Source organism: Leptopilina boulardi, unplaced genomic scaffold (assembly GCF_019393585.1).
Source record: "Leptopilina boulardi isolate dan_hultmark-lab unplaced genomic scaffold, ZJU_Lbou_2.1 LbouV2_248, whole genome shotgun sequence".
NCBI classification, from domain to species: domain Eukaryota; kingdom Metazoa; phylum Arthropoda; class Insecta; order Hymenoptera; family Figitidae; genus Leptopilina; species Leptopilina boulardi.
In genome coordinates this window covers 2,718,341-2,743,515 of record NW_026137805.1, presented here as the reverse complement: position 1 = coordinate 2,743,515, position 25,175 = coordinate 2,718,341, and the positions used below count along the sequence as shown (strand labels likewise).

The 25,175-nt window shown below is 24.8% G+C and overlaps 2 protein-coding genes across 4 annotated transcripts in view; one reads left to right on the top strand and one right to left on the bottom strand.

Moving 5' to 3' along the window:
- LOC127280582 (neutral ceramidase) overlaps positions 1 to 21,565 on the top strand; it is a 31,503-nt gene extending 9,938 nt beyond the window's left edge. For all 3 annotated transcript variants that reach the window (XM_051303660.1, XM_051303659.1, XM_051303661.1), the window contains exons 8-15: positions 17,249 to 17,371; positions 18,166 to 18,360; positions 18,624 to 18,857; positions 18,960 to 19,055; positions 19,128 to 19,298; positions 20,451 to 20,566; positions 20,639 to 20,807; positions 21,261 to 21,565. In XM_051303660.1, the coding sequence (XP_051159617.1) occupies positions 17,249 to 17,371; positions 18,166 to 18,360; positions 18,624 to 18,857; positions 18,960 to 19,055; positions 19,128 to 19,298; positions 20,451 to 20,566; positions 20,639 to 20,807; positions 21,261 to 21,284 (1,128 nt within the window). In that variant the 3' untranslated portion in view covers positions 21,285 to 21,565. The remainder of the gene's footprint in view (positions 1 to 17,248; positions 17,372 to 18,165; positions 18,361 to 18,623; positions 18,858 to 18,959; positions 19,056 to 19,127; positions 19,299 to 20,450; positions 20,567 to 20,638; positions 20,808 to 21,260) is intronic.
- Positions 5,295 to 9,388, bottom strand: LOC127280584 (cuticle protein 19-like). The gene is made up of 3 exons (XM_051303663.1): positions 9,275 to 9,388; positions 7,388 to 7,663; positions 5,295 to 5,758 (listed from the first exon to the last, which is right to left on the bottom strand). The coding sequence occupies exons 1-3, from the start codon at positions 9,281 to 9,283 to the stop codon at positions 5,471 to 5,473; spliced, it is 573 nt and encodes a 190-aa protein (XP_051159620.1). The 5' UTR covers positions 9,284 to 9,388; the 3' UTR covers positions 5,295 to 5,470.
- Positions 21,566 to 25,175: the final 3,610 nt, after the last annotated feature.

Sequence of the window (25,175 nt, the reverse complement as noted above, 5' to 3'; positions counted from 1 at the left end):
AAAATATTTTTCAATTGAAGAATTGTTTATCTAAGGACATTATATTCAAACAATAAGAATAAAATTCATTAAAAATGCAACGAATAAAAATATTCTCAGTTTGAGAGGATGTTTCCTTAATCTAAAATCCTTTGCAATTTTATAATTGATACGAGAGTATTACTATTTTCCTTTTTTTAGAAGATAGAAATAATAGAAAAACTCTTATAATTTTCCTATCAATAGTATTCTCAATTGAAGAATATTTTTAATTTAACTTTATTTACATATTTATTGAAATTTAAAAATACGGACAAAAAAATCCTGCTTTAATTTTAACATATTTTTGCAATTTGTTAATGAAAATTTTATTTATTTCATAATTATTTACCCAATTTTTGACGCTTTATATATAAATAATTTTTTTTTTAAATTTTACAATTAAATACACAATTTCTATTGGTATAAGAAGCGTGTACGATATTTTTTAAAAGTAAATATACGCATTTCAAAAAAGAAGATAAATCCATGTCTAAGGTTTGTAATATATTATTATGTTGAGTTTTTTGAATAAGTAGGGCGATTACTCATACATTATTTTGCATATAATACAATAAAAGATATTGTTCACTTTCCCACTTGGGATGTAGTCAAAACCTCATAAAAATGTAATAATTTTGCATATTATAAAAATAAATACTAAGACTTTATATTATATTTATTTTTTTTTCGTAAAAGATCCTTGCTTCTTAAATAATAACAAGAATATTATTGATGACGAGACTTAGAAAAAAAAGAAAAATGCACTAATAAGTGTCAAGGCATTAGTGAACCAATAGCATTGTTCTCATTTCTAGGCGGAGCCTAATTTTTAAAAGAGAAAACGTAAATCTCTGAAGTTTTAGTTATTATTATGGAATTTTACACTTTCGACATGTAACTTAAAAAGACATGTGTTGGGCGGGCGGGGGAAATAAAACCAATATATAATGCTTTTTTTATCACATGTATACATAAATTTATATTTATAATACAGTAATACTATATGAAAAAATATACATTTGTTTTGCAGAATTTTTATATTAAAAATTGGTTCATTTAAACATAATTTTTATTTTGTTTCGATTTTCTTGTTACATTTTGATTAAATGCCGAAAAAATTTTAATTACATTTAGTTTTCTTTATTATGTTTATTTATTTTGGTTTGTTATTGATAATTGTGGAAAATTTTTTTTTTTAAATTTGACGTTTAATTTTATCGACGAACAATTATTTATGAAACAACCAATCACGTATTTCAATATATTATTCGCATTGGTTAAAAATTTTTCATAAAATTATATCATGAATTCGAAATTGATTCAAAATAAATAAATCAAAATCTAAAAATTCTAATAAACGTGTGATTTAAATTAATATTTTAAATTTAATAGAAAAACAAATAATTTAAATAAAATAAAAAAGATTTAATAAATTAAATTTTTTATAGAAATTTTTGATGCATTATTTTATGTGACAAAAGTGAAACAGGTATTCACGATGCGTAGGAGCAACAACATCATAAATACAAATGTAGATAACCGCGAATTATGTTGCACCGCACTTGGGATCATCTGATAACGCTTTGAAAATTCTTCGTGTGGTTTTCTGTCATGCATTTATTTTGCTTTGTGACAACCGCCATGTGAATGAATTGTATAACTATATATCTTACAAATTTTTGCAGCTTGTTCCACTTATTTTAAAACAATAACCATGATTTTAAATGTAGATACTTAATAACTTTTTTTCAATTGTTTTAAACTTTTTCGTCAATTTTTTTAATTTAATGATATATAATAATCATAATAAATATGTTATATAATTATAAATTTTGTTCCAAAAAAGGAAAAATTAATATTTTTTTTATTTAAAATTGACATTTATATAAAGAGTAAAAAATTACTATATAGAGAAATTTAAGGCAATAATTTATGTAATGAAGAATAACCTGTATATATATATATAATTTTTTTTGCTATTGTTTCACACATAATATAAATGCGAGTATATAGTCGAAGGTGAAATCTATAAAGTCGATTATTATTAAAGCCCGAGATATATACATTATGTTTCCTGTTGTAAAATTTGTAGGCAAAAAAAATTATATCTTTCTATTTGCATTATATATTTTTTTATTGTTTGTAATCGCACGTCCGATGATATGGTACTTTCTTTCAATATACTGTCGAAATAGCTATCTGAAATTTGAACAGTAAAAATAATTTTTTAATTATAATTTAAAAATACTTTGTAATAAAAATTTGAACATTTTCCATAAAGGGCATTTCACCCCTTGCTCTTATGTCTAAATTTTTGATAAAAGAAGAAATTATAAAAAAAAATTCTAAAAAGTTAACTTTCTAATAAAGAATATTTCCTAAAATTTCTACTTTTTTTTTTGAAAGTTATATTTATTAAACTTATTAATTTATATTTGAAGAAAATAAGTATAGTGAAGCGTATAAGAAGAAATGTAACGTAAATAATAATTGTAACACCCATTGCCAACATATATGTATATATACACGTAATAAAGGGTTAAGCTTCATATAATCTTAGGTGAGAACGTGAGAAAAATAAAGTTTACTCGACGAGCGAGAAAAATGTCGTCATTAATAGTAAAAGCCATCACCAAGCGGTCAGACATGGTCATTAAAGTAGAAATGTAAATAAGTCACTCTTACGCATTAAATGGGCCAGAAAATTTCAACAAAAAAAAATTAAAACTGGGAGGGTTTAATTAGAACACTGGTCCTAATTAAAAATTCTATTATGCAATAATTATTTGATATTTTTTAAATTAATAATAAAAAAATACTAATTGTCTTTAAAAAAATTAATAATTTTAAAAAATTAAAACAAAAATTAATTAATAAATATTATTGACAAGAATTATAAATAGAAGAGAATGAATAATAATAATTTCTTTATTTTACATTTTTCCCGCAAGGTTCCTAACTATTTATGATTAATAAAATGTGATATTCATATTTTTTCTAGCTTTTCGTGAGGTCATAAATTTTTTATTATTATTACATTTATTAAAAAAAATGAATGGAAAACAATTTTTATTCATTTATTTATTTATATGTATACGAGTATTTTAGAGGTTATGTACAATAATCTAAGAAACGTTCGATATATATCGATTCATTGCGGCACCTGATTGGTTGATTTTCATTCCTCGGAGAAAATTTAGGGGGGAAATTTCAAAAAATCGCAAAATTGAAAACAAGTGAAAACATAATTGAATATTATATTCTAATTGTAAGAATAAAATACATGTATTAAACTCTTTAAACGGAAGTTAATAATATCTTAAATTTATAATATCGTTTTTTTCGTGGGTATGTAAAAATTATATGATAGATAATGAACTCCCTTGTAATTAAATTCCTCGCATAGTCGATATATAGATATAAAGATACCATACATTGCTTATTGGGTGGAATATTTTTCGTTCGATTGTACATTTAGGTCATTCCAGATTCTAAGTAATAATATAATCAGGTGTGTCCTTAAACACGTACAATTCATAAACACATAATGACGTAATTTGTATCAAGAGTATTGTATAGACAATATGTACTCACTGATGGAATTCAACGAGACACATAATATAACTATTTTGCAATAATTTTCCTTGAATTTGTATTGTTAAGTTGTCTCTATTAGTCAATAATCATTTAGTGGTCTAGTCAATATTATTTGCATAATAATTAAGTATCCAGATACACTACACTGATCATGGCACAGTGACATTGAATTTCTTTTGATTGTTATACTCGCGTTAAGATAGAAAAAAAAATGAGGCGTGAAAATTGTACTTATATTTAATATTTCTAAACCAAAAAGAAGGTCTTAATTTAGAATTTTTTTTAATAAATTCAAACAACAAATTTTCAGTTAATATAGATAAATATAATTTTTAAGTAAATTCGATTAATAAAAAAAAACCGTCATTTCAGTCCCCCATTTTGATATTCGAATAACTAACATTGGATTCGTAATCAATGGTGTTTTATTAGAGATTCAAATAACTAAAAGAAAAAAAAATTTTAATTGTTGAGTTCGTGAAAGAAAGAATTAAAAAAAAGATCTGATGACAGATATTTTATTCTTTTATACACACTGCGTCCTAGAAAAAACAAGGTATAAAATTTATTTTTCTTTTTGCTTTGGAAATTTAAATCCCATACTGAATGTCACTGGGTGTTTTTCTATATGTATACACTTTTTCAATTGAAGAGAAAATAAAACATGAATTTCATTGCTTATTTAATCTTTTTCTTGTTAATTTTTTTTTCATTAATTTTTTTCTTGGATACTATATTTGAAACTTATTTTTTTCTTGATAGTTGGAAAAAATACAATTACCTATAAAGGAAATTTAAATATAGAAATGATGAAGAAAGAAGAATAAGAGATTCTATGTTTTTTCTCAACTGGGAAATGAGAAATCTGAGAGACGAGTAAAAAAAATATAATTAAACATGATTACAAAATCAATTGAAATTATTTAATTAAAACATTATCTAACATTAAAAAAAAATTCATTATATTTATTCAAAATATTCCTTTTGACAGTGTTTGCAATATTTTTATTTTATTTAAAAACTATTCTTTCAAATTGATATTACAAAATACAAATGGTAAATAATAGTTACAATAATAAAGTACAAGATGTTTTTTTAACTAAATACTATGAATTAATTTTCTTTTGAAAATTGTACAAAAAATGATATAATTATATTATATTCTTTTATATTAAAAAAAATTTTTAATTAATTAACTACATTATTTGATAAAAATTGTTAAATAACTAAATATAAAAAAGGCAATTAATTAAAATAGTCCATTTTATATTTCAAAAAAGTTAATAATTTTAAATAGTGAATTTATTAAAATATTGAATTCATTAATTAAAAGAATCAAATAATTAATTAAATTAATTTTTTCATTTGTAAAACATTTGCTTGGTTTAAATAAAAACAAATACGTATAAAAAATAATAAAATAATTCATCAATAAGCACAAATTGTAGTTAGATTATTAATTTATTAAGTACAAAAATATAAAAAATAATACTTTTGACATTGTAAATTAAAATCACGTTTTTAAACCGCCTTATTAACCGCTATTTCGACATCATCTCTTCAATAATACACAATATTATTTATTTAAATAATTAACATAATAAATCTAAAAAAATTACTTCTCAATACATCCAAAGATTTCTGTTTGAGAAATGCAATAATTCCGATCTCCCGGAAATGGAGAGTATTTTATTGAAATATCCCGAGAAAAATGTGAGATTATATTAAATAATTATTTTAATTAATTAAACATTAATTAACTAATTAATTAATTTTCAATTAATTAATTAATTATTTATATTTAAGAAATAAAAACTTTGTACATATATTTTAAATTATCGCAAAATTTATATTAATAGTGATGTTTGTCATATTCGTAAGCGTAATAATCAGGCGCTGCGTGCACGTATTTATGAACCGGAACTGGCGCCGGATGTACGGCTGGTCCAACTTTTTTCACTACTGCATTAAAACCATTGTGATCGTCAGCCGTGTATTCGACAATTCTGACACTTCCATCGGGTTCATTTACACTGTATGAGCCGTGTACCACATCACCATCACGAATTTCGTGTTGAGTTTTCACGTCACCAGTGTGTGGATCATGAACCCCATAGTTGAAAGTGTACTTTGGATGTGACTGAAATAGAAAAAAAGGAAAAATTGCATTCATTTTAGTTAATTGCGTTAAAAATTAAAACTTTTTCATTATTAGAAGTTGAGAAGCACTGCTACATTTACGAAATAATTAAAATAATTTTTCAAAAAAATTATAAATATCTATGTATTTGATTTATATTTCTTTAAAAAATATTTTAAAAAATAGTGTTATTAAAATGTTTCAAGCACGCTTCACTGTATATGATAGAAAAAAATCGAAGTTTGATGTGACCCTGAAATTTTTTTTAATTCTGATCCATATATATATTATGTTATATAATTTACCCTACGTATTAAGTAACAATAATAAGTTTACAAAAATGAAAAAAATTGGACAGAAAGTATTTCGTAGAAGTAAAAAAAATTGTGAATCATAAAAGAATATTTCTTGTCTTTTTATTTTTTTTACTCCACGAAATTATAAGTAACAATAATACATGTTTATACTAAAGAAAAAATTATGTATAATAAAACAAACTAATTTTTTTATAATAAATGAATTAATATTTTATAATTACTATATAATCTATTAATTTGGATATGCATATTAGTAGTTTTTTAAGAAACTTAAAATGTGCAGAACTATTTAGACATGCGCAGTAGTGTTATTTGCAATTCAAACACGCGGGACAATACTTGTAATGTCAAAAAATATATAAGTATATTATCAATGTAAATGATTTTAACGAAAAAATAGATTAAAATAAAAATGTTATTTGCTCGATAGCAGATGTTTTATTGTGACACGAGAAATTAATGCGCTACCCACTTGTACACGCCTACTTGAGCTATTTAGTAATTCGAGTATATTATGTCAGTAGAGGGACCTGTTATACGGCTTTTAATGAAATCTATACGTATATATATATATATATATATAATAGCTTCTGTTGGCGAGAGGACGTACGTATACACAAAGGTAAAGCCGCAGGATGTTATAGGTCATGCCAGAGTCAGTTAGTCGTCGTCGACGCTCTATTATTGCAAAGTTACTTGAACGTTCACACTATACCATTCATGTCTCAAGCCGCGCCTAAGTGGTTACATTATTCTTTTATCTCTATAGGTGGATCTTCGGTGTCACACACGAGTCTCTATAAATAAGATAAAACAAAAAAAAATTCCCCCCACAAACTTTTTCATCTACTGTTCAGCGAAATTTGAACAATTTATAACAATTTTACTACTTTATCAAAATTGGATTTTAAGATTAAAAACAAAAAGAAGTGATGAAAATAAATATAAAAGGAAAGAGAAAATTAAAAAATTAAAGAAGAAAAGTAAAAATTAATAAAGAGATAAAATATTAATTGATATATAAATATCAAAGCAGGTATTAGGGGGAGCAAATTAAGTTAAAACAAGAATAATTACTGTGACAATAAAATAGTAATTGCTGATAATTAATCAATAGTTCAGCATACGTACTTAATTAATTTTCATTCAAATATCAATTAGATGAGTTTAACAATTATTTAGCTTTGCATTGAATTGGAATATTTTACATTCAATTGAATTATCTTTTTTTTAAATGTAAAATTGAAAATCACATAATAATTAACATGTTTGATTTAATTGACAAATTAGTATATATAAAAATTTTGCTTACATAATAATCATGATCAGGTTCGTGATGTTCATGATGATGAGGGAGTGGATGATGATGATGATGAGGATAATGAAGACTGGTATGTAAATCTTGAGCGGTAATATGTAAAGGTGACGCTGATACTGAATGTATTGGTACTGCTACCGTTGGCAGGACTGCGTGCCCCTCATATTCTTCAAGACCCGCGTAATCAAATACACCACCGTGTCCACCATTATAACCACTGATAACGAGACCATTGCACCACACTATTAAGGCGCCAAGCAGGCTAAGGATCTGTAAAACATTTTTTTTTTATTTGCTCACCGTGTAAAAACATAATAATAATTATATATATTTAATTTTGTTCCCTATTATATTGTGTAACGATTTTTTTAATCGACTCGAAACTGGACTCGGTACAATATAAACGCAGTCTTGCGCCGATTACATATATATCTTATTTAATAAGATTGTCTGACTTAAGATATAGCTTTACTACTGTTTTCTGCAATTTTATTATCTGTTGATAGCATTTTTAAAATGCATTTTCTTTGAGTATGACTTTTATTTTATTATTCTTTTTACATAAAATTTAATTAAGTTATTTTTTATTTATTAAAAATATAAACAATAATAAAAAAATTATTATAATAATATTTTTTTACCCCAATAACACTTAATGAAAATTTTAAAACATAATATAATAGGTATGTATATTTTTTTGTCAATGATGGGAATAAATGTGTAAATGCAAAGAATTGAAAACACAATTAGACTGTTGTCTTGACGATAGATAGTCTTCCGCTTTCTCAAACAATTATTGTTCCTCGAGTTCGATAACTTTATATATACCGAATGACATCACAGACAATTAATTAATTTCACTATCACACGTTACTATTTCTTACAAAACATGCAACTATTCATTTTTTTTATATATATTCTACTATTATTCTTATTTTCACAATTATCATATATTGATTATTATTTAAAATAAAAAACATTTGACTGTATTTTTAAATTATGTAATTATTATTAATTAAATTAATTTCGGAATTTCACCCTTAATATTAAACATTATTTATTATTTAAAATATTTTTATCGTATTGTTTTTGAAAAATTAAATAATTTTAATGTACTTTCAACTTCAACTTTCAACTACTTTATTATTCATTTATTTATTAAAACACGGAGAAAAATAAAAATAACTATGGAAACAAAATTGATTATTTCTCATTCCAAAAATTGTTGGTCGCACTTTCAAATTTTATTGATTGTCACATTTAAAATTATATAGTAATCACACTATTTATTTTTTGCACATTAAAAATTATTTACAGTTTACAATAAGTCCAAAATTTTAAGTCACGTTCAAATTTTTTTCTGACATTGAAAATTGATGGAATTTTTTTTGCAAGTAATCTCCCCCGAATAAAATATTAGCTAATTTTAAAAAAATTGTTGAAATTAGTAGACACATTTTTTAAAAATTAATTTTTTTATCAATTTTAACCCACAAGTATTTTCAAAAAAAATTTTTTTTTAAATAAGCCAATATGATTTGTAAATATACATAATAGGGCAACATTTTATCAAAGTTTCATAACAATCCAATAACTTTTAAACTTTGACTGTGGAATGTTTTGCAAGGAAGTATTGCCCGCCATATATACAGAGGGGTTATAATAAATCACTGAGTTATGACGGGAAGATGATTCACTCAAATTAGAAATCCATTAGAGCAAAGTTTTTTCGAAAAAAAAGAAAATAAAAAATATGGAAAAATAAAAAAAAACACTTTTTCTTTTCTAGAGCACATGAATGTTATATATGAATATATATAATAAAAATTAATCACCAAACATCAATGTACTATATTGTGTATTTTATACATTTATATATACCTTTAGCATGTTGTTTATTTTTTTTCGCGAGTAATGTGATATGCTATGTATATGTAACTATACGAGAAAGTACGAAGATACTGATAGCATCATCCCCAGGTTATGGGCTTATATTCATCTCCCACCAAGTTTGGATACTTACCTATTCGAATCTTACAAAACACAGTTCCCCATAACTATATACAATTGAAAAATTCGTCTTTACCATGAAAAAAAAATTTTATCACATCAATTTGCTTTCGTTTTTTTTCACCAAATATATAATGACAATCATATGAATACGATGGAGACAAAAAAAAATTATTTCCTCTTCTTAATTATATACTTGATAAAAAAAATAATTACACTTTATTTTGAAGAGAAAAAAAATTGAATAATTTCATATTTTACGTATGGTTTTCTTTTTTTGCTTTTGACAAATTAAGATAATTACTCACACCTTTTACTATAAAAAAATGACTTATGTAGAATATTTATAATAAACATATTAGAAAGTAGAAATTATATTTTAATAATTTTATAATTTTATCAAAACATAAAGAAAAGTTTATCTTGGAGTTTTGGGAAGAAAAAACTTTATTTATGAAATATATAATTAACAAATTAAAAAAAGTAAGAAGTTCGTTTCTTTAGTATTATTAAAAAAATTCGATGAATATTTTTTACAATAAAAGAAAATAAGATTGCAAATGTACATACATTTTTATTATTTAGTAATGCAAGTATAACTATGTGCCTTTAATTGGCGCAATAATATAATTATAATAAACCATGGAATCATTAATAATTGGTTGCATTTACTAAATGAAACCCCCATAAGTGCAATTACTGAGATAATTATTATTGGCGCATCGTTATAAAGTTTGGTTCAGCATCTATAGTATGAATATATATATGCAAACTTATTTTGATACTCGGTTCAAAATACTAATTTACTTTGCCATTCATGTTGCGTGGGTCTCATATCAAAGTTTTAAATACATTATATGACTTATGTCTTTCGTATATACATATAGAGAAATTTACAATATATTCAAATGACTGCCTAATATCCATGAAGTAAATTTATTTAATATGTCGCCACCAGGCTATTCTTTCTTCACTTTTAAGTCATGATTTTTTTCTGTTATAATAAAATTTATTTACCAAAAAAATCCTCGCTATTTATTTAATTAATAATAATATATTAAAACTTTTTTACGCTATTTTCTCTCATAAATGTAAAGCACAATTTCACATTTTGTAATCATTTCTTTATACGTCTTTCGATTATTTAATATGCGGTCATAATAGTTCCATAAGGAAATGTCATCAGCTTCACAAAGGCTTTATATATATACATATGTATAGGAATATATATATATGTATATAATACTTTGTCTGCTTACATGTTCAGGTCGTGACGTGACATTAATTTGACTTTGAGTTTTCACAGATAATTTCTCGTGATTTTCACAGTTTTTTTATTTGTCATATAATATAAAGTGAAAATGAGAAAAAAATGTAGAAAAAAGATTTTTTTCCTATTCATTTTTAACAATTATTATTATTTTCTATTTATTTATTTATATTCTCTGAATATTAATTTTTGATATTAATGAAAAGGAAAGAATTGTTTTAAAAAATAATATTTTTTCCACATGCATCAAACTATTTGGAATAATAACAATTTGAAAAGAATGAAGAAACAAATAATGAAATGGGGAAAAAAAATTGAAAAAGAAAAGTAATGAGAGAAAGGAACAAACAAAATTTAAAAGAAAGAATAAAAAACAAGTTAAAACGAGTTAAATCTTCAAAGTAAAATACTTATTCCTTTAAAATTATTTTTTTAAATTTTATATTAAAAATGATATAATTTAAAGGAAAACTTTTACTTTGATGTTACATAGATAATATTTTTTACTTTTATCCCTTCAGTGCAGTATGTGAAAAGGTTCATTCTGAATTTGCAGAAAATTTTACCGCATTTAATATATATATATATATATATATATTTTAATTTAAAAAAAAATTATAGAAAGATTTATTATTAATTTTTTCTCATTTTTCTAAATTTAAAAAAATGATAAATTTTCAATAACGGAACTTAAATACACAATTAAAATTTCTAATATTTTATCATTTTGAGGAAATACTTTTTTTATTATATAGATATATATTTCTATTATTTGCAAAGGTTTTCGTTTCCCTTTCATGGGAGGAATATAAAATAAAATAAAAACACTCCCATATATGCTACGATGGAGTTATAGGGAGCGTACAGTCGCATCTTCACTTATATATATATATATATATATATAAGACATATCCGCAATATAGGTGTGCATATAATCTGTACGTGCCAAGGATACGTTGAGACATTTCTCCCCCATATATATACAATCTTTCAAACATGTTACGGGAATGAACCGTGAGGCACACGTAGCACGACGGCCGACGTTCACGTGATTGTATTGAAATGGCACTCGTAAACAATACATTGCATAATTCGTGCATGTGTGTATGTACCCGCGCCGATTGACATAAGCCCCGACAATAGGGAAACACGAATAAAAACTGAAGTAGATCGAGAAAGAGAGAAAAGTGACAAGAAACACGGGAAAAGAACCGGAAATTAAAAATTTCACTTTAAAAAAATGTTAATCAGAAAACAAACTTTAATATAATACAGAAAAAAATTTTTTTAACAATGAAAATAATTTTCTAAAAAAATCAAAATTCAGATTATTTAAATTAAAAAAGAAGAATATTTTTCTAATTATTTTATTTTAAATGTGCGCCGGGATATTTCGACAAATGAGGCAAAAGCAGGGACGCATGCGCATTTTTACTCTCTTTGCAGCGCATGTCTATTAAACTTAGTCTATAAACTATTTATATAAAGGAAAAGAATAAAAACGTTTTCCTGAAATCTATATATAGTAAAATAAACTACAAATGTCCAGTCACTATATATTGTACATAGAATATCAGACAAAGTAAAAAAAACACCACTGCGAAAGATTTGGAAACAAAGTATCATATAGTAGCGGACGAGGCAAAGCGTGGGATTTCCTTTGTTTGGCAAAAAGTAGGCAGCATATATATATATAGTCGTTGTTCGATCTCTATCTTATATTTCAACTGCTGAATACATTAACACTCATGTCATCAAGTCTCTGTCCGTATACCAAATTTTGCAATGTCCGGAGATTTTTTTCTTTTCAAAACTTTTCGATATATATACTTCTTTAAGGTCACCGCTCACTATCAAGATTTTTTTCGCATTAAAAAAAATAGAATATTGTGAAATAGTAAAAAGGAGAAAAAAAAACTTTTTCTTTTTGATTAGTGCTCTACTTTTTTCATCTCTATTTTATATTACATATTATACGTACAAAACGTAAACTTATCTCATCGAGTACAAGAAAAATTTTATTTGAATGCCCCCCCACCAAAAAAATACCCTCATGACCTATGGGATTTTTTTTTTTATAAGAGTCGTGAAATTCTTTCTCAGGAGAGACGTGTTTTTGGAGCTTCTGAAGTCGAATGAGTGTGTGCGACCATTACGAAAGTTAAAGTGTTGCGAGAGAAAGAGAGAGAAAACTCGAGCAAACATAACGAACTTTGGCTCCCTTTCCCTGGATGCCGATTAGCGGCATTCTGGACCATATTCATCCTTTCGCATCTCCACCGCGATTGTAATGACGGGAAAGGTTCGAGCTCGTGACCGAGTAATGGCGCAGAAGCGAATGATCGCAGATTAGCGTCGAGCACGTTCATACACAATCCGCGGCAACAACTTTAATCGCAAATATATATATATATATATAAGGGGTCACATCGAGGAAAATCAATTTTCGCATGCTTCGTCAATAATAATAACATTTATTGCAAATACTGAAATATATAAATTCAAACGCAAAACGCTTTTCAACATTTAGATTGTTTTAGTATTTTGTATAAAAATCATTTTGCTAGGCAGTCCGCAATGGTTCTATAATTCCACCGCGATAATTGTCTTTTCTTCTGAGTTATTAATATTAATAATTTGAATAATACTAAAATCTAAGTTAGAACATTAAGTAATTTTATTTCCACTTTATAAAAATGCTTTGTTGACATTTCTTGTTTTCTCGCAGTAGTGCAATTAAAATCCCTCTGAGAGTGTTATACATTTCTATGATTTCCTGGTTCCGCGCCTTTAATTAACTTCAATTCAAAACCTCTCTCGTTTGACACGAAATGCGAAAATTATAAGGAAAATTATTCTTCATTTTCCCCCGCGTACTATAAGAATATAATAAATAGAAACATTTTCTTTATATTTTTCCAATGTTGCGTAATGTGAGATATTTAAGTTTCCCGACTGAATTATAAATATATAAGTGTACGTTAATTACCATCCTCAATTGAAATTAGGTCTCATCCAATTTCTTCACACTCGAAATGTTCGCAGACTATTGCGTGTGTATGTGTGTTGAGAGGATAAAAGAAAATGACTTGAATTCTCGACGAGAGGTAATTAATGATACGATTTGCTTAATGCAAAATCGTCTGATGAAACTCATCTTAAAGTATATAGCTTTTAGTTAGATCCGTGTATATAGAAAATGTGACTTATATATTTCTTTACATGAAAATGCTTTCGCATTGTAGAATCGTGACTTAGGAGACCCCTCGATTACACGTAAGGATCTCCCTTTCTCGATTCTTATTGATTTATTTAACAACATGTTATATAGTGACCTGCGAAAAAAAATGAGCAATCGTGAAAACCAGTTATGTCAGAGATATATGCATAAATTATTATATTATTGTAATATATTTATAGCCATTTATGGTAAAATACACGTGGAAAAAATAATTTGCATTCAATATTTTTTTATTTGTATACATATAATTCTTGCCAGGCAAGAAGAGAAAAAAGATAATTTCAATTTAGCTCTAATTCTTTTTATTCGAGTTTTCCATTTATTTTGTGTCGATAAAGTAGTTCTAAATGGCGTTTCCGATGAATTCTAAAAATTCTGAGAAAAAAATATTTTACTTCAAATAAAAAGAAAATATTCATTTACTTAAATTTTTTTAATTTATTGCTGCTTATTATAAAAAAGAAATTACGTTCTTCGAAAGACAAATATTAAAAGTGCAATGAAATAAAATGTTTTTTATTTTATTTTTATTTTTGAAAGATGCAGTAGTGATAGGGTTTTATAATATAATAATAAAAATAATAATAATAATAATATTTCTCTTCAGAAAGAGGAAATACTGTAAAATTAATGTGATTCTAAGCCCCTGAAGCTTTACTTTCAAAAATAATAAGGGATGAAAGAAAACTTTAACAATGTCCTACATAATTTATGCTCTTGAATAAGAAACTCATGTTTTTGTTCCTCAACGAAAATGAGTTAGAATACACTATTCATCATCTAATACGAAAAAATAATAATTTTTTATCATTTATTATTTTTAAAAAACTCTTTTTGTACATAAACTTGTGCATGTAGAAGTAAATTACAAACTGTTGAATAAATAAATATATTATTTTTAAAAAATTCAATTAATCAATGAATAATTTTTGTAATTTAAGCGGATGTTTACAATAATATAGTTCGTAAAACTGTCTTCATTTAAATTACGACATTGATTACAGGGACGCGTTGATTAACTTATACCAACTAGAGAAGGAATTTAGATTAATTGTAAAAAGAATAAGAAGAAGAGAAAAAATATAACAGTCTATCGAGAGGTATAGTTTCCCACGCCTACCTTAAGGCTATATAATATACATATGTATTTTGCGGTCACAAAAATGTTACTCAAATGTTACTCAAATCGATTTTTACATAAAATAAAAACTTGCCTCACGATTTGCTTAGTTTGTACCAATCTACTTAATAGTTTCTAATCAGCGCAATTATCTTTCGTTTATAAATTTGAAAATAAGTTTTCATATATAGGTTTAGAGGTGAGTCGGGGACACTTTATTTTTTATGCTTATTATTATTATTCGGTTAAGGTGACATTTTTTATATGAGATTTCTTTTATATATATACATATATCTGTGAGTGTGATGAATCTCAAAAGAATTTTCTCTGCGTTATGAAGTGTAATTAAATTTTTTATTTATATATTATATATAGAGGTGAGGAAATGACGGTAATAAACAATTAATTCCGCTCAGGTGAGATGCGGTCATGAAATGAAAAATATGAATGAAATAATATAAGTTCATTCAAGGTAAATCAGGAGTATCCAAGAGAGACGTGTCATTGAAGTGCAAATAGAAGCCAAAGTGGAAAAGAAAAATAATAATAATAACAATAACTAATCTAATTAATTAATTTTTGCATTTTGAGTTTCTAATCTCTGTTGCGTCGATAAAGTAGATTTCATTATTTTTCGTGGTAGAATAGAGAGGAATATTAATGAAAGTATATAATTAAAAAAGTATATGTGTTTTTCCTAATAAATTTCAAGAACATTGTAATTAGAGATCAAGGAATATTTAAATATATATTTAATTAGTTCAACAGTAGATTAATTATATATATTTTACAAAGCCTTGAATTTTAAGAGTCTCTTGTTTCGCCTGTACTATTACATTTATCTCTTTTGGGTCACTGTTACTCTATTGCATCACTATTCCATTGATACTATACAACATTTATAATCTTCGATATTACCTTTATTTTATCGCATCAGTTAACTCGCCAAAAAAGCTGAAAAATTTAACTTTATATTCTATTAGAAAATATTTATCATCTATAAATAATATTACATTTATTAAAAATAAAAAAACTGAAATAGAATTATGTATAATAAAAAATAATACTAAGAGCAATAATAAAAATAATAGAAACAAACAATGGTAGGAATAATTTTTCCGTCAATTATAGAGTGTAATGTTGAAATAAACAAATAGCTGCACCCTCAAGAAAGTATTACACTGGGAGCCACTATTCTCTCTCTCTCTCTCTTTCTCTATCTTTCATATTGAAGATTCGGTGCGATTGTTGTTAACTCAAAGAAAACGTTAAATGTCGATCGAGGCAAAAGTTTCTCGATTTGGTTACCTTGAAGCGAATCAAATACTTCGATCTATGTGTCAACCAATTACCAATGACAAGGGATTCAATGTCAATTCGAAAGAAGGCTCACAGATGCATACTATACATATATATTGCCGCCTGCATCTCGTGTGAACCTATAAAGATGTCCGCTCCCAAGTATATATGACTTCACTTTTATGTATATCGCATAGAGCGACTCATTGCGAATCAGAGCTCCTCCTTAATATATTATAGTAATATATATAATACACTATAGTAATGATTATAGACTGAACATAACCTCAAAATTTAAGTTAAAGTTTAAGATAGGTGAACATAACCTCAAGTATTAGGGCTAACAATTCAATGATATTTAAGTAGAGTTAGTTAGCTTCAGGGGAATGGAAAAAATTATTTTCATATAAATTAAAAAATGAAATATTATTTTATATATTAGATTAGATTTATATTACTGTTAAACAATAAAGTAAATTAAATATATAAATCTAATATTTGATTTTATTTGGAAATACATTTTTAAATTCTCTGGTCCAATTAGTAAAATATTTTACGAATTGTTTAATACAAATTTTTGAAATATAATCTTCCTTTCATTTATTTTAAAATCCACTAACGATGGCATATCGCCTATATGTATTACAATTTCACAATGTATTCACATTTTTTTATAAAGCTCTAATTTTTTTTTTATTCAAATTTTTTAGATATACATACATGAAATATATTTTTTCAATTTGTAAAAAAGTTAAACAACAACTAGAGATAACATTGTCAATTAACTTTAAAATAAAAACATTGAAAAAGCGCACATTTTTTTTGTTAAACTAATTGAAAATATCATAAAATTAATATGTAATAAAAATGAAATGAGATTAAAATAGAAATGTAATTTTGCTATTGTGATTACAGGATTTGTGGAAAAATGGAAATAAAACTGAGGTGAAAGGACCAATTCGTATTGTCCACCGATTTGTCGACATGACAAAGCAGAAGGCCAATTTTTATAACGAGACCTCCAACGAGGTCGAAGAGGTACGTGAATCGTTACTAGTGTGTCATTTTTCTTAAAACTTTCTAAAAATTCCGGGGAATTGTTGTTTTATTCTAGATATATACGAATACAACGAATTACAATAATGTACTATTTAAATTGAGTCCAATTTATTCAAGAGAGAAAAAGACTCAAAGACCTTCATTTTTTCTCCTGTATATTTCATATGAATAAATTCTATATATAAACATTTATTTTAAATCTGATATCAGTTTTGCAAAATTCAAAATTGCGAACTTTTTTTAAATTCATTAGATTTGATTAAAATTCTCTAAATCATATTTAAGAATTTCTGATAACGAATCTGATATTGAATTCGTAATCAGTGACTCCAAAAAATTCCAAGTAAAAAATTTTAAGTGAATTTAATCAATTTTATAACAATTTTCCGTCATACTGGATCCGCCATTTTGAATTTTTGAAATCTGATGTCAAATTTTTTCAAGCGAATTCTATCAATTTCTTTTTAAATCCGCCATTTTGAATTTTGAAAAACTAACATCGAATTCGTAATTCGACGACTTTTTTCTATTATAATAGCAAAAAAAAAATGACAAACAATTTTTTTGGTCCTTAGATCTGTTTTAATAAACCAGCAGGTGCACAGAAAATTAAAAGGCATTAAAATAAGCTGCAACGCTTATTATTTTAATCCAATTTTGCTTATTTTAATCCATTTTGGTATTAAAATATGCAAAATTGGATTAAAATAATAAGCGTTGCATTTTATTAAATCGTTAATTAGGTGCTTAATTATTCTTATTATGTTTAATAGATTAAAGGCTGTTATCCGGCAATGGGCTATAGTTTTGCTGCTGGTACAACCGACGGTCCAGGATCTTTTGCCTTTGAACAAGGCACCATTACGCCAAATCCATTTTGGAATATGGTTCGAAATTTTATAGCCGCTCCAACGGATGACGATATTCGTTGCCATGGAATGAAACCTATTTTATTGGCCACCGGAAGGGTAAATGAATTACACTAAAATAATAATAAAAAAAATTCAACCCCAGAGGAATTGAACCTCAAACAAATGATTTGACCTAACCCTTCCGCTTAACGACTGCGGCTATTGTCAAATTAAAAATTTTTGTTCGATTTTCAACTATTAAATATTAAGTTTTTTTTTATAATTATTATGAAATAAATAAAGCAATTAATATATTGGTATATATTTAATGATACTTTTGTGGTATTAAATAGTTTCGCCATTTTTTTTTGTTTTCGCAGATGATTTTACCTTATCAATGGCAACCAAAAGTTGTATCTACTCATTTGGCAATGATTGGAAATATTGCCATTGCCGGTGTACCTGGTGAATTCACGACAATGTCAGGGAGACGATTACGTAATGTTGTCAAAAAGACAATTGAAGAAAGCGGCGAGGAAGAAAATCCGATTGTCGTTATTGCTGGCCTCTGCAATACATACACTGATTATATAACAACACCAGAAGAGTATCAAGTGAGATTTTAAATCCTGCATTGGGATATTTTTTTTTATTTTCAATAAATAAATAATTTATTATTATATTCTCAATAATTTTTTTTTACGTTCTACAATTAGATCCAGAGATATGAGGGTGCATCAACGATTTTTGGACCACACACATTAACAATTTATTTACAACAATACAAAGAATTGACAGAGGCTGCTCTTAGGGTAAATAAAATTTATTCATCTACTTTTTTGTTTTTTTTTAATTTTGAACTGAAATCTGTATTTTTACATTAGGGAAGTTCATTAGATCCAGGGCCAATGCCAGAAGACTTGAGAAAAATTGGTCTAATAAGTTTAGTGCCACCAGTTTTGTACGATACTCCTGAATGGGGTAAAGAATTTGGCGATTGTATTCAACAGCCATCGAAATTTGCGAGACCAGGCGATGTAGTAACCGTTTCATTCGTAAGTATTGTAATATTTAAGAAAATAATTTTTTTTAAAAATAATTTATTAAGACAAATAAGAGAACAATTGTAATGAATACATTTCTAAAACATAATTCTTTATGTTGCAAAAGATGAATTCTACTTTACCAACAGTAGGTAATTTAGATATTGATATTGTTAAAAGACTTCTTTTTTTTTGCTATACCTACAATTTTTAAAAAATAAAAATTACATTAAACACGAAGTATTATTTACTAATCATTATTATTTATTAATATATTTCTAAGAAATCTTTATTTTTCTTTTAATTTATAAATTTTGTTAAATTTAGAAATACATCTTGATATTAATAAAAAAAAAGGACGAAAATAAGGATCCATTTGATTGTGATCTATGAGATGCTTACAAATAGATTGTGTAAGAATTTTACGTAAACATCAATATAATCGGATTCAAATCAGTTTCATGTAGTTATTCACTATTACGTAAATTCAAGCAATCTCATTTTGAATAAAAATGTTCCATTTTTAAAGCATATTCATTGATCGACAAATAATCAAATCGTCTTTTTTGAAAATTTATAATTTAATATTAATTAATTTTTCAATTCATTTTATAACTAGATTTTTAAACTTTTCATTGTTAATATAATTATTTATAATATTAAATTAATTATTACATTTGTAACTATTCTATTAAAATGTTTTTTAATGAGAAAAGGATGATACCAAGTTTAAATTTAAAAATGCTGATTTTATCAGAGTTACCCATTGTAATACAAAAGCTTTTTAATTAAATATTTTCACATTTAATTAAAAGTTATTTATCGTAATGCAAAAAGTATTTCAATTAAATATTATTATTGGTATATTGATTGTCGAAATTTTTAATGTTCGTTTAAAAAGAAAATTAAATAGTAACAAAATTATGAAAATTTTTCAATATACATTTAAATTTAGTGAAAATGGAATTTTATTTTAATTATTTTATTTTTAAATTTAAAATATTGGCATTATTGGCATTTCATCATAAATGAAACTTATAATGTATAATTAAAAAGTTTTACAGAGTATTATAATTTTTAATTATAATTAGCATTTTGAAAAAATGTTGAATTTTATGGAGTCAATTAAACAAAAAAAATTTAATAAAATATTTCTTTTTATAGATTTCTGGTCATCCTAGGAACAATCTGATGACTGAGAAATCATTTTTGACCGTTGAAAAATTAGAAGATGACGAAATGTGGAATCCAGTGTCAACAGACGCTAATTGGGACACCAAGTACGATAATATTAAAAAAATTAATTTAATTTTAGATAATTTATTAATAAGGTAATTTTTAACCTCATACAGATTTATTTGGTCAAGGAAATCGATAATGCTTGGTTCCAGTACGGTAACAATTATCTGGACTGTGCCAGAAAATGTTGAGCCCGGAGAATATCGAATTAGACACAATGGATATTATCGTTACATTCTCGGTGGGATTTATCCTTATCAAGGTATCACGAATCATTTTCAGGTAATAATTTTTTTACAATATATATATTTAACTTTATTTTATAATTTCATAATGAAATAGATTAATAATGTTTGAATTCTTTATTATTATGAAAATGAAAGTGTTGGAACTGATAGGATAATATAGGAATAAAACCGTTATAAGATAAAAAGGGATAGAAAATGTTTTTACGCTTTTTGCGAGAACAATAATAACCCTTCATGTATTCCTTCTAACATTGTAACCAAATTATCGTGTCTTATCTCTTTACCAAGAGCATTTAATCTATTTACTGTTTCTTGTACTTCATTAACATTATCTTCATTATCACCGTCTTCACTTAAATGAATTCTGCAAAAACTTCTGTAAAGATGAACAATATTTGCCTCCTTTAATATCAAAAGTACAACAACTAATTTCACATTCTTCTTTTTTCTATTTCTAATTAATTGATAATTATTTTCTTATTTTCAGGTAATCTCGTCGAATAATTATTAATGAACCATTATTGCAAAAAAAAAAATGAAAGATACTACAAATACCTCGAGATTTGATGAGATATACAAAGGAGAAGTCGAAAATCCAGTAAAAAAATATTGCTCAATATTTGTTTTATAAGAGACATTAATTTTTGTAAAATAATAATTGTAAATTCTAATAGAAAAATAGAAAATCGTTTATTGACTTTCATTTGCAACAGTGTAGAAATGTGTAGATATTAAAAATTAATGTTTTCTTTTTTTTTATTTATTTATTAATAAAATGAATATATAAAAGGACGCTTTATGGTTTTAACACTAGGTGTCATAAGATGAGGACATGAGGAAATTACGAAAGAAAAATCTTTGACTTTTGTTCTTTGTTCTTCACACGGTTTCACTCTTGTCATTAATAAAGTATTCACACCCGATGGGAAAACGCCAAGGGTTTTATTTACAAAGACATATATCTATATATAAATAAAAATCGTTAATTGTTTTTATTAAGAAATTAATTAATTGATAATAACAAGAATTACTATTACCATTATTATTATTATTATTATTATTATTATTATATCATTAATAAAAAAAATTATGTAATCATATTTTTTTGTGAATTATACTTTAAAATAATTTTTTATATAACCCAACAGGTGTTGACTTATAAAACACATTCTTTTCGTTGTACCTGAAAATTGGAACTTTTCATGTTGTGGGCTTCAAATGATTAGAAACGTGTTTTTTTGTCGTAAATAAAAAAAATATGGGAAAGTTATTTACATTTTTATTCATATATATAGTAAGAGAAAAGGAGAAATTCAATTAAATATGGGAAAATAGGGATCTTGCGAGGACAATATTTGAAGAAAAAAAAATTGAAACGAAATTTGATGTATTTTAATTAATTAATATTATATAAAATTTGCAAAAATAAAATAAAATAATATGTAAAAATTAATCATTTAATTTAATATAATATTTGAAGTTAAATTACAAGACTAAATTGCAAAAAAATGATAAATTTTTAACAATATTCTAATTTAAATATTAAAAAGTAAAACAGCGAAGTAAATACATATGTATAATCGTTTATTATTGAAATTCTTTTTCAATGTTTCCATAAATGGCTTCAAGTTTCAATTGAAAAGTTTTATTCATTTTATATGTTATTATATGAATTTGTATTCTTTTCATTTAAAACGGCGTAATTAAAAAAAGCGGACGACTACTGGCAAATGGATTTTAGTTTCAATATGATTTTAATTCTGATTATAAAAATTATTATTTTTGTTGTTAACAAAAAAACTTATTATTATCGTTATTATATTAATATTATTAGTAATAATTATTATTTATATTTTATAAATTATAAAAATGATAAATAATATTTAATTACTAGACATTATAACGATTTTTTTTGTTATTAATTTGTGTAAATTTAAAAAAAATTGACTTTATTTAAAAAAAATATAATTGAAAGAATTATTTTTGAAAAAATTGAATCTTATTGATAGTATGAGCACACATCATATATGAGAGGAAAAAAAACTTAACTTTATATCAACTGATGAGAGTCTAAAAGTTAACCGCAGCTTAAGACAATCTATCGGGTTGTTTTTTTCCAACTTATTCATCGAAAAATCTTTTCACAAAAGCGAACATATCTCGTGTAGAAAATTGATCGAACCGTAAAGAAAGACATAACTTTTAATAGGAAAAAGGCGAGAATATGAGAGAATATGAGACACAAAATGAGAATTTCTGAACAAAAGAGAATCACAACCCGAAGAAAAAAAGTTGAAAAGCTTTTCAGAAAAATAGAATTTTATTTATCAAATTACCTGTATATCAAAAAAAAATAATTAAACAAAAAATAATAAAAATACTATAATAACGTATTTTTATATGATTTACTCAAATGAAAAATAAATGTCACATCTCTCAAGAAATTTTTTTTTATTTTAATATTAAATTTAAAAAATTTTTAATTAATGTAGAAGATAATAAAGGCGAAATTTGAAAATTACAATAAAATATGCTCTCAATTTGTAATAATCCTTTTATAAATATTTTAAAATACATACTGGCATATATGAAGAATTTTTAATAACTTCACAATGCAAAATAAATCAAACACTAAATAAGAGAAAAATGTGTAATAACCAGTACAAGAGGATGCAGCTTTAGTTAAAAAAAAATATATTTTTTTTTGCTTTGTATCGAGTATCTCGAAATTGACAGTAAATATGGAAATTAAATAAACTTTGAATCAATAGAAAAATTTAGCAATATCGAAAAATAATTATTAATATTGTATAAAGAAATCAAAACTATACACAATTTAATTAATTAATTATTAAGAAAAAAGTATAATATAAAATGTTTCCTTTTTTTATTGCAGTAAATGAAAAATTAGTATGTATATAGAATGAAACAAGTAAACTATCCTAAAAATCAAAATTAAAATGTCATTTAAAAAAAAACATTAATTATTATTCTATACATATTGATTAAAGAATGTAACGAATCCCAAAATCGTAAAACGTTAAGATTAAAAGAAATATTTATTGTCGTCAATTTTCTTTGTGCATAAAATATTACAATGAATTTTTATATTTGTAAGGCACCCATTTTTACAGATGAAATCTAATCCTATAAAAAAAATAAAAAACGTATATATGTATATTTTCAAATCTCCAAAGTTGTAAAATAGAAAAAGAGTCGACTAGATCAAAGGCACGGACGGTAATGAAAGGCTCCTGTACCCCCACCATAATCCATCCGCGCAATCTGGGTTTCCCCTGCTAGAGAGACCCAATACCCCCTCCCATTGCGCCGTAGGTATAAATATGAGACGTTCGGCAGCGGCAGCAAAACTGACACTCTTCGACGAGTGTTCGACGAGTTACACTATGGATCATAACTTGAAAAATATAAAAAATAATATTTTATTTACATTTATTCTTTTTAATAAAAATATTAACTTTTTAAAATTTATTTCTAAAAATAAAATTATAATCGTAATTTTATTAAATAAAATTAATAGTAAATAAATTAAATAAAAAAAAGTCAACTATAATACTGTCAAATTTGAGTCCTTTATATTATTCACGAATCATTTTACTTTGAACGAATAGGTTAAATATTGATGTTTTGTTTGATTTACCTATTGTTTATAAATAATTGAAAACGATTTAAACAGACACCAAAATAAAATTACATATCATTGTTTAAAATGAATCGTTTGACAAATTAATTATTTACAAGGGGAGCTTTTGTATAAAAATGACGTTTATTTGCGATATTTAAAAATAAAACAATCAATAAAAATCTGTTTTCTCTTTGAAATAAATCAATGATCTACTTTGAAATGCATATATGTATAATTATTTAGAACCATAGATATATAATTATAAATATTTAAATGTAGATTTGCTAAACAATTTTCAATAAGCGCGATTAAAATTTTTTTCAGTAAAATGTAAAACGAATCTTATCATTGGCACATCTGTGTTTGTGTTAATAAAAAATGGGAAATAATACATATTTCAATAAGGAAAATATAATAAATAATATGACCGTATAAAGAATAATCATGTCGATTAAAGAAATAAAAATAAATAAGAAACAGGAGATAATAAAAAAAAATTTTCAAGTAAAAGTAATATGTAAATTAATTGAAATTATTAATATCTTACTTTTTTATCAGAACTTTATTCTTTCGAACGTAAAATTTCAAATGTTTCCTTATTTTAAAACATAAATTTTTAAATAATTACAATAATATTATTATCATCACAATTGTTAGATTGCTTTAAAAAATAAATAAAATTTTTTGGAATATACAAAAAATATAGTTGAAATGAAGAAAAATAAATTAGTAAAAAATAAGAAGAAAAATTTTTTT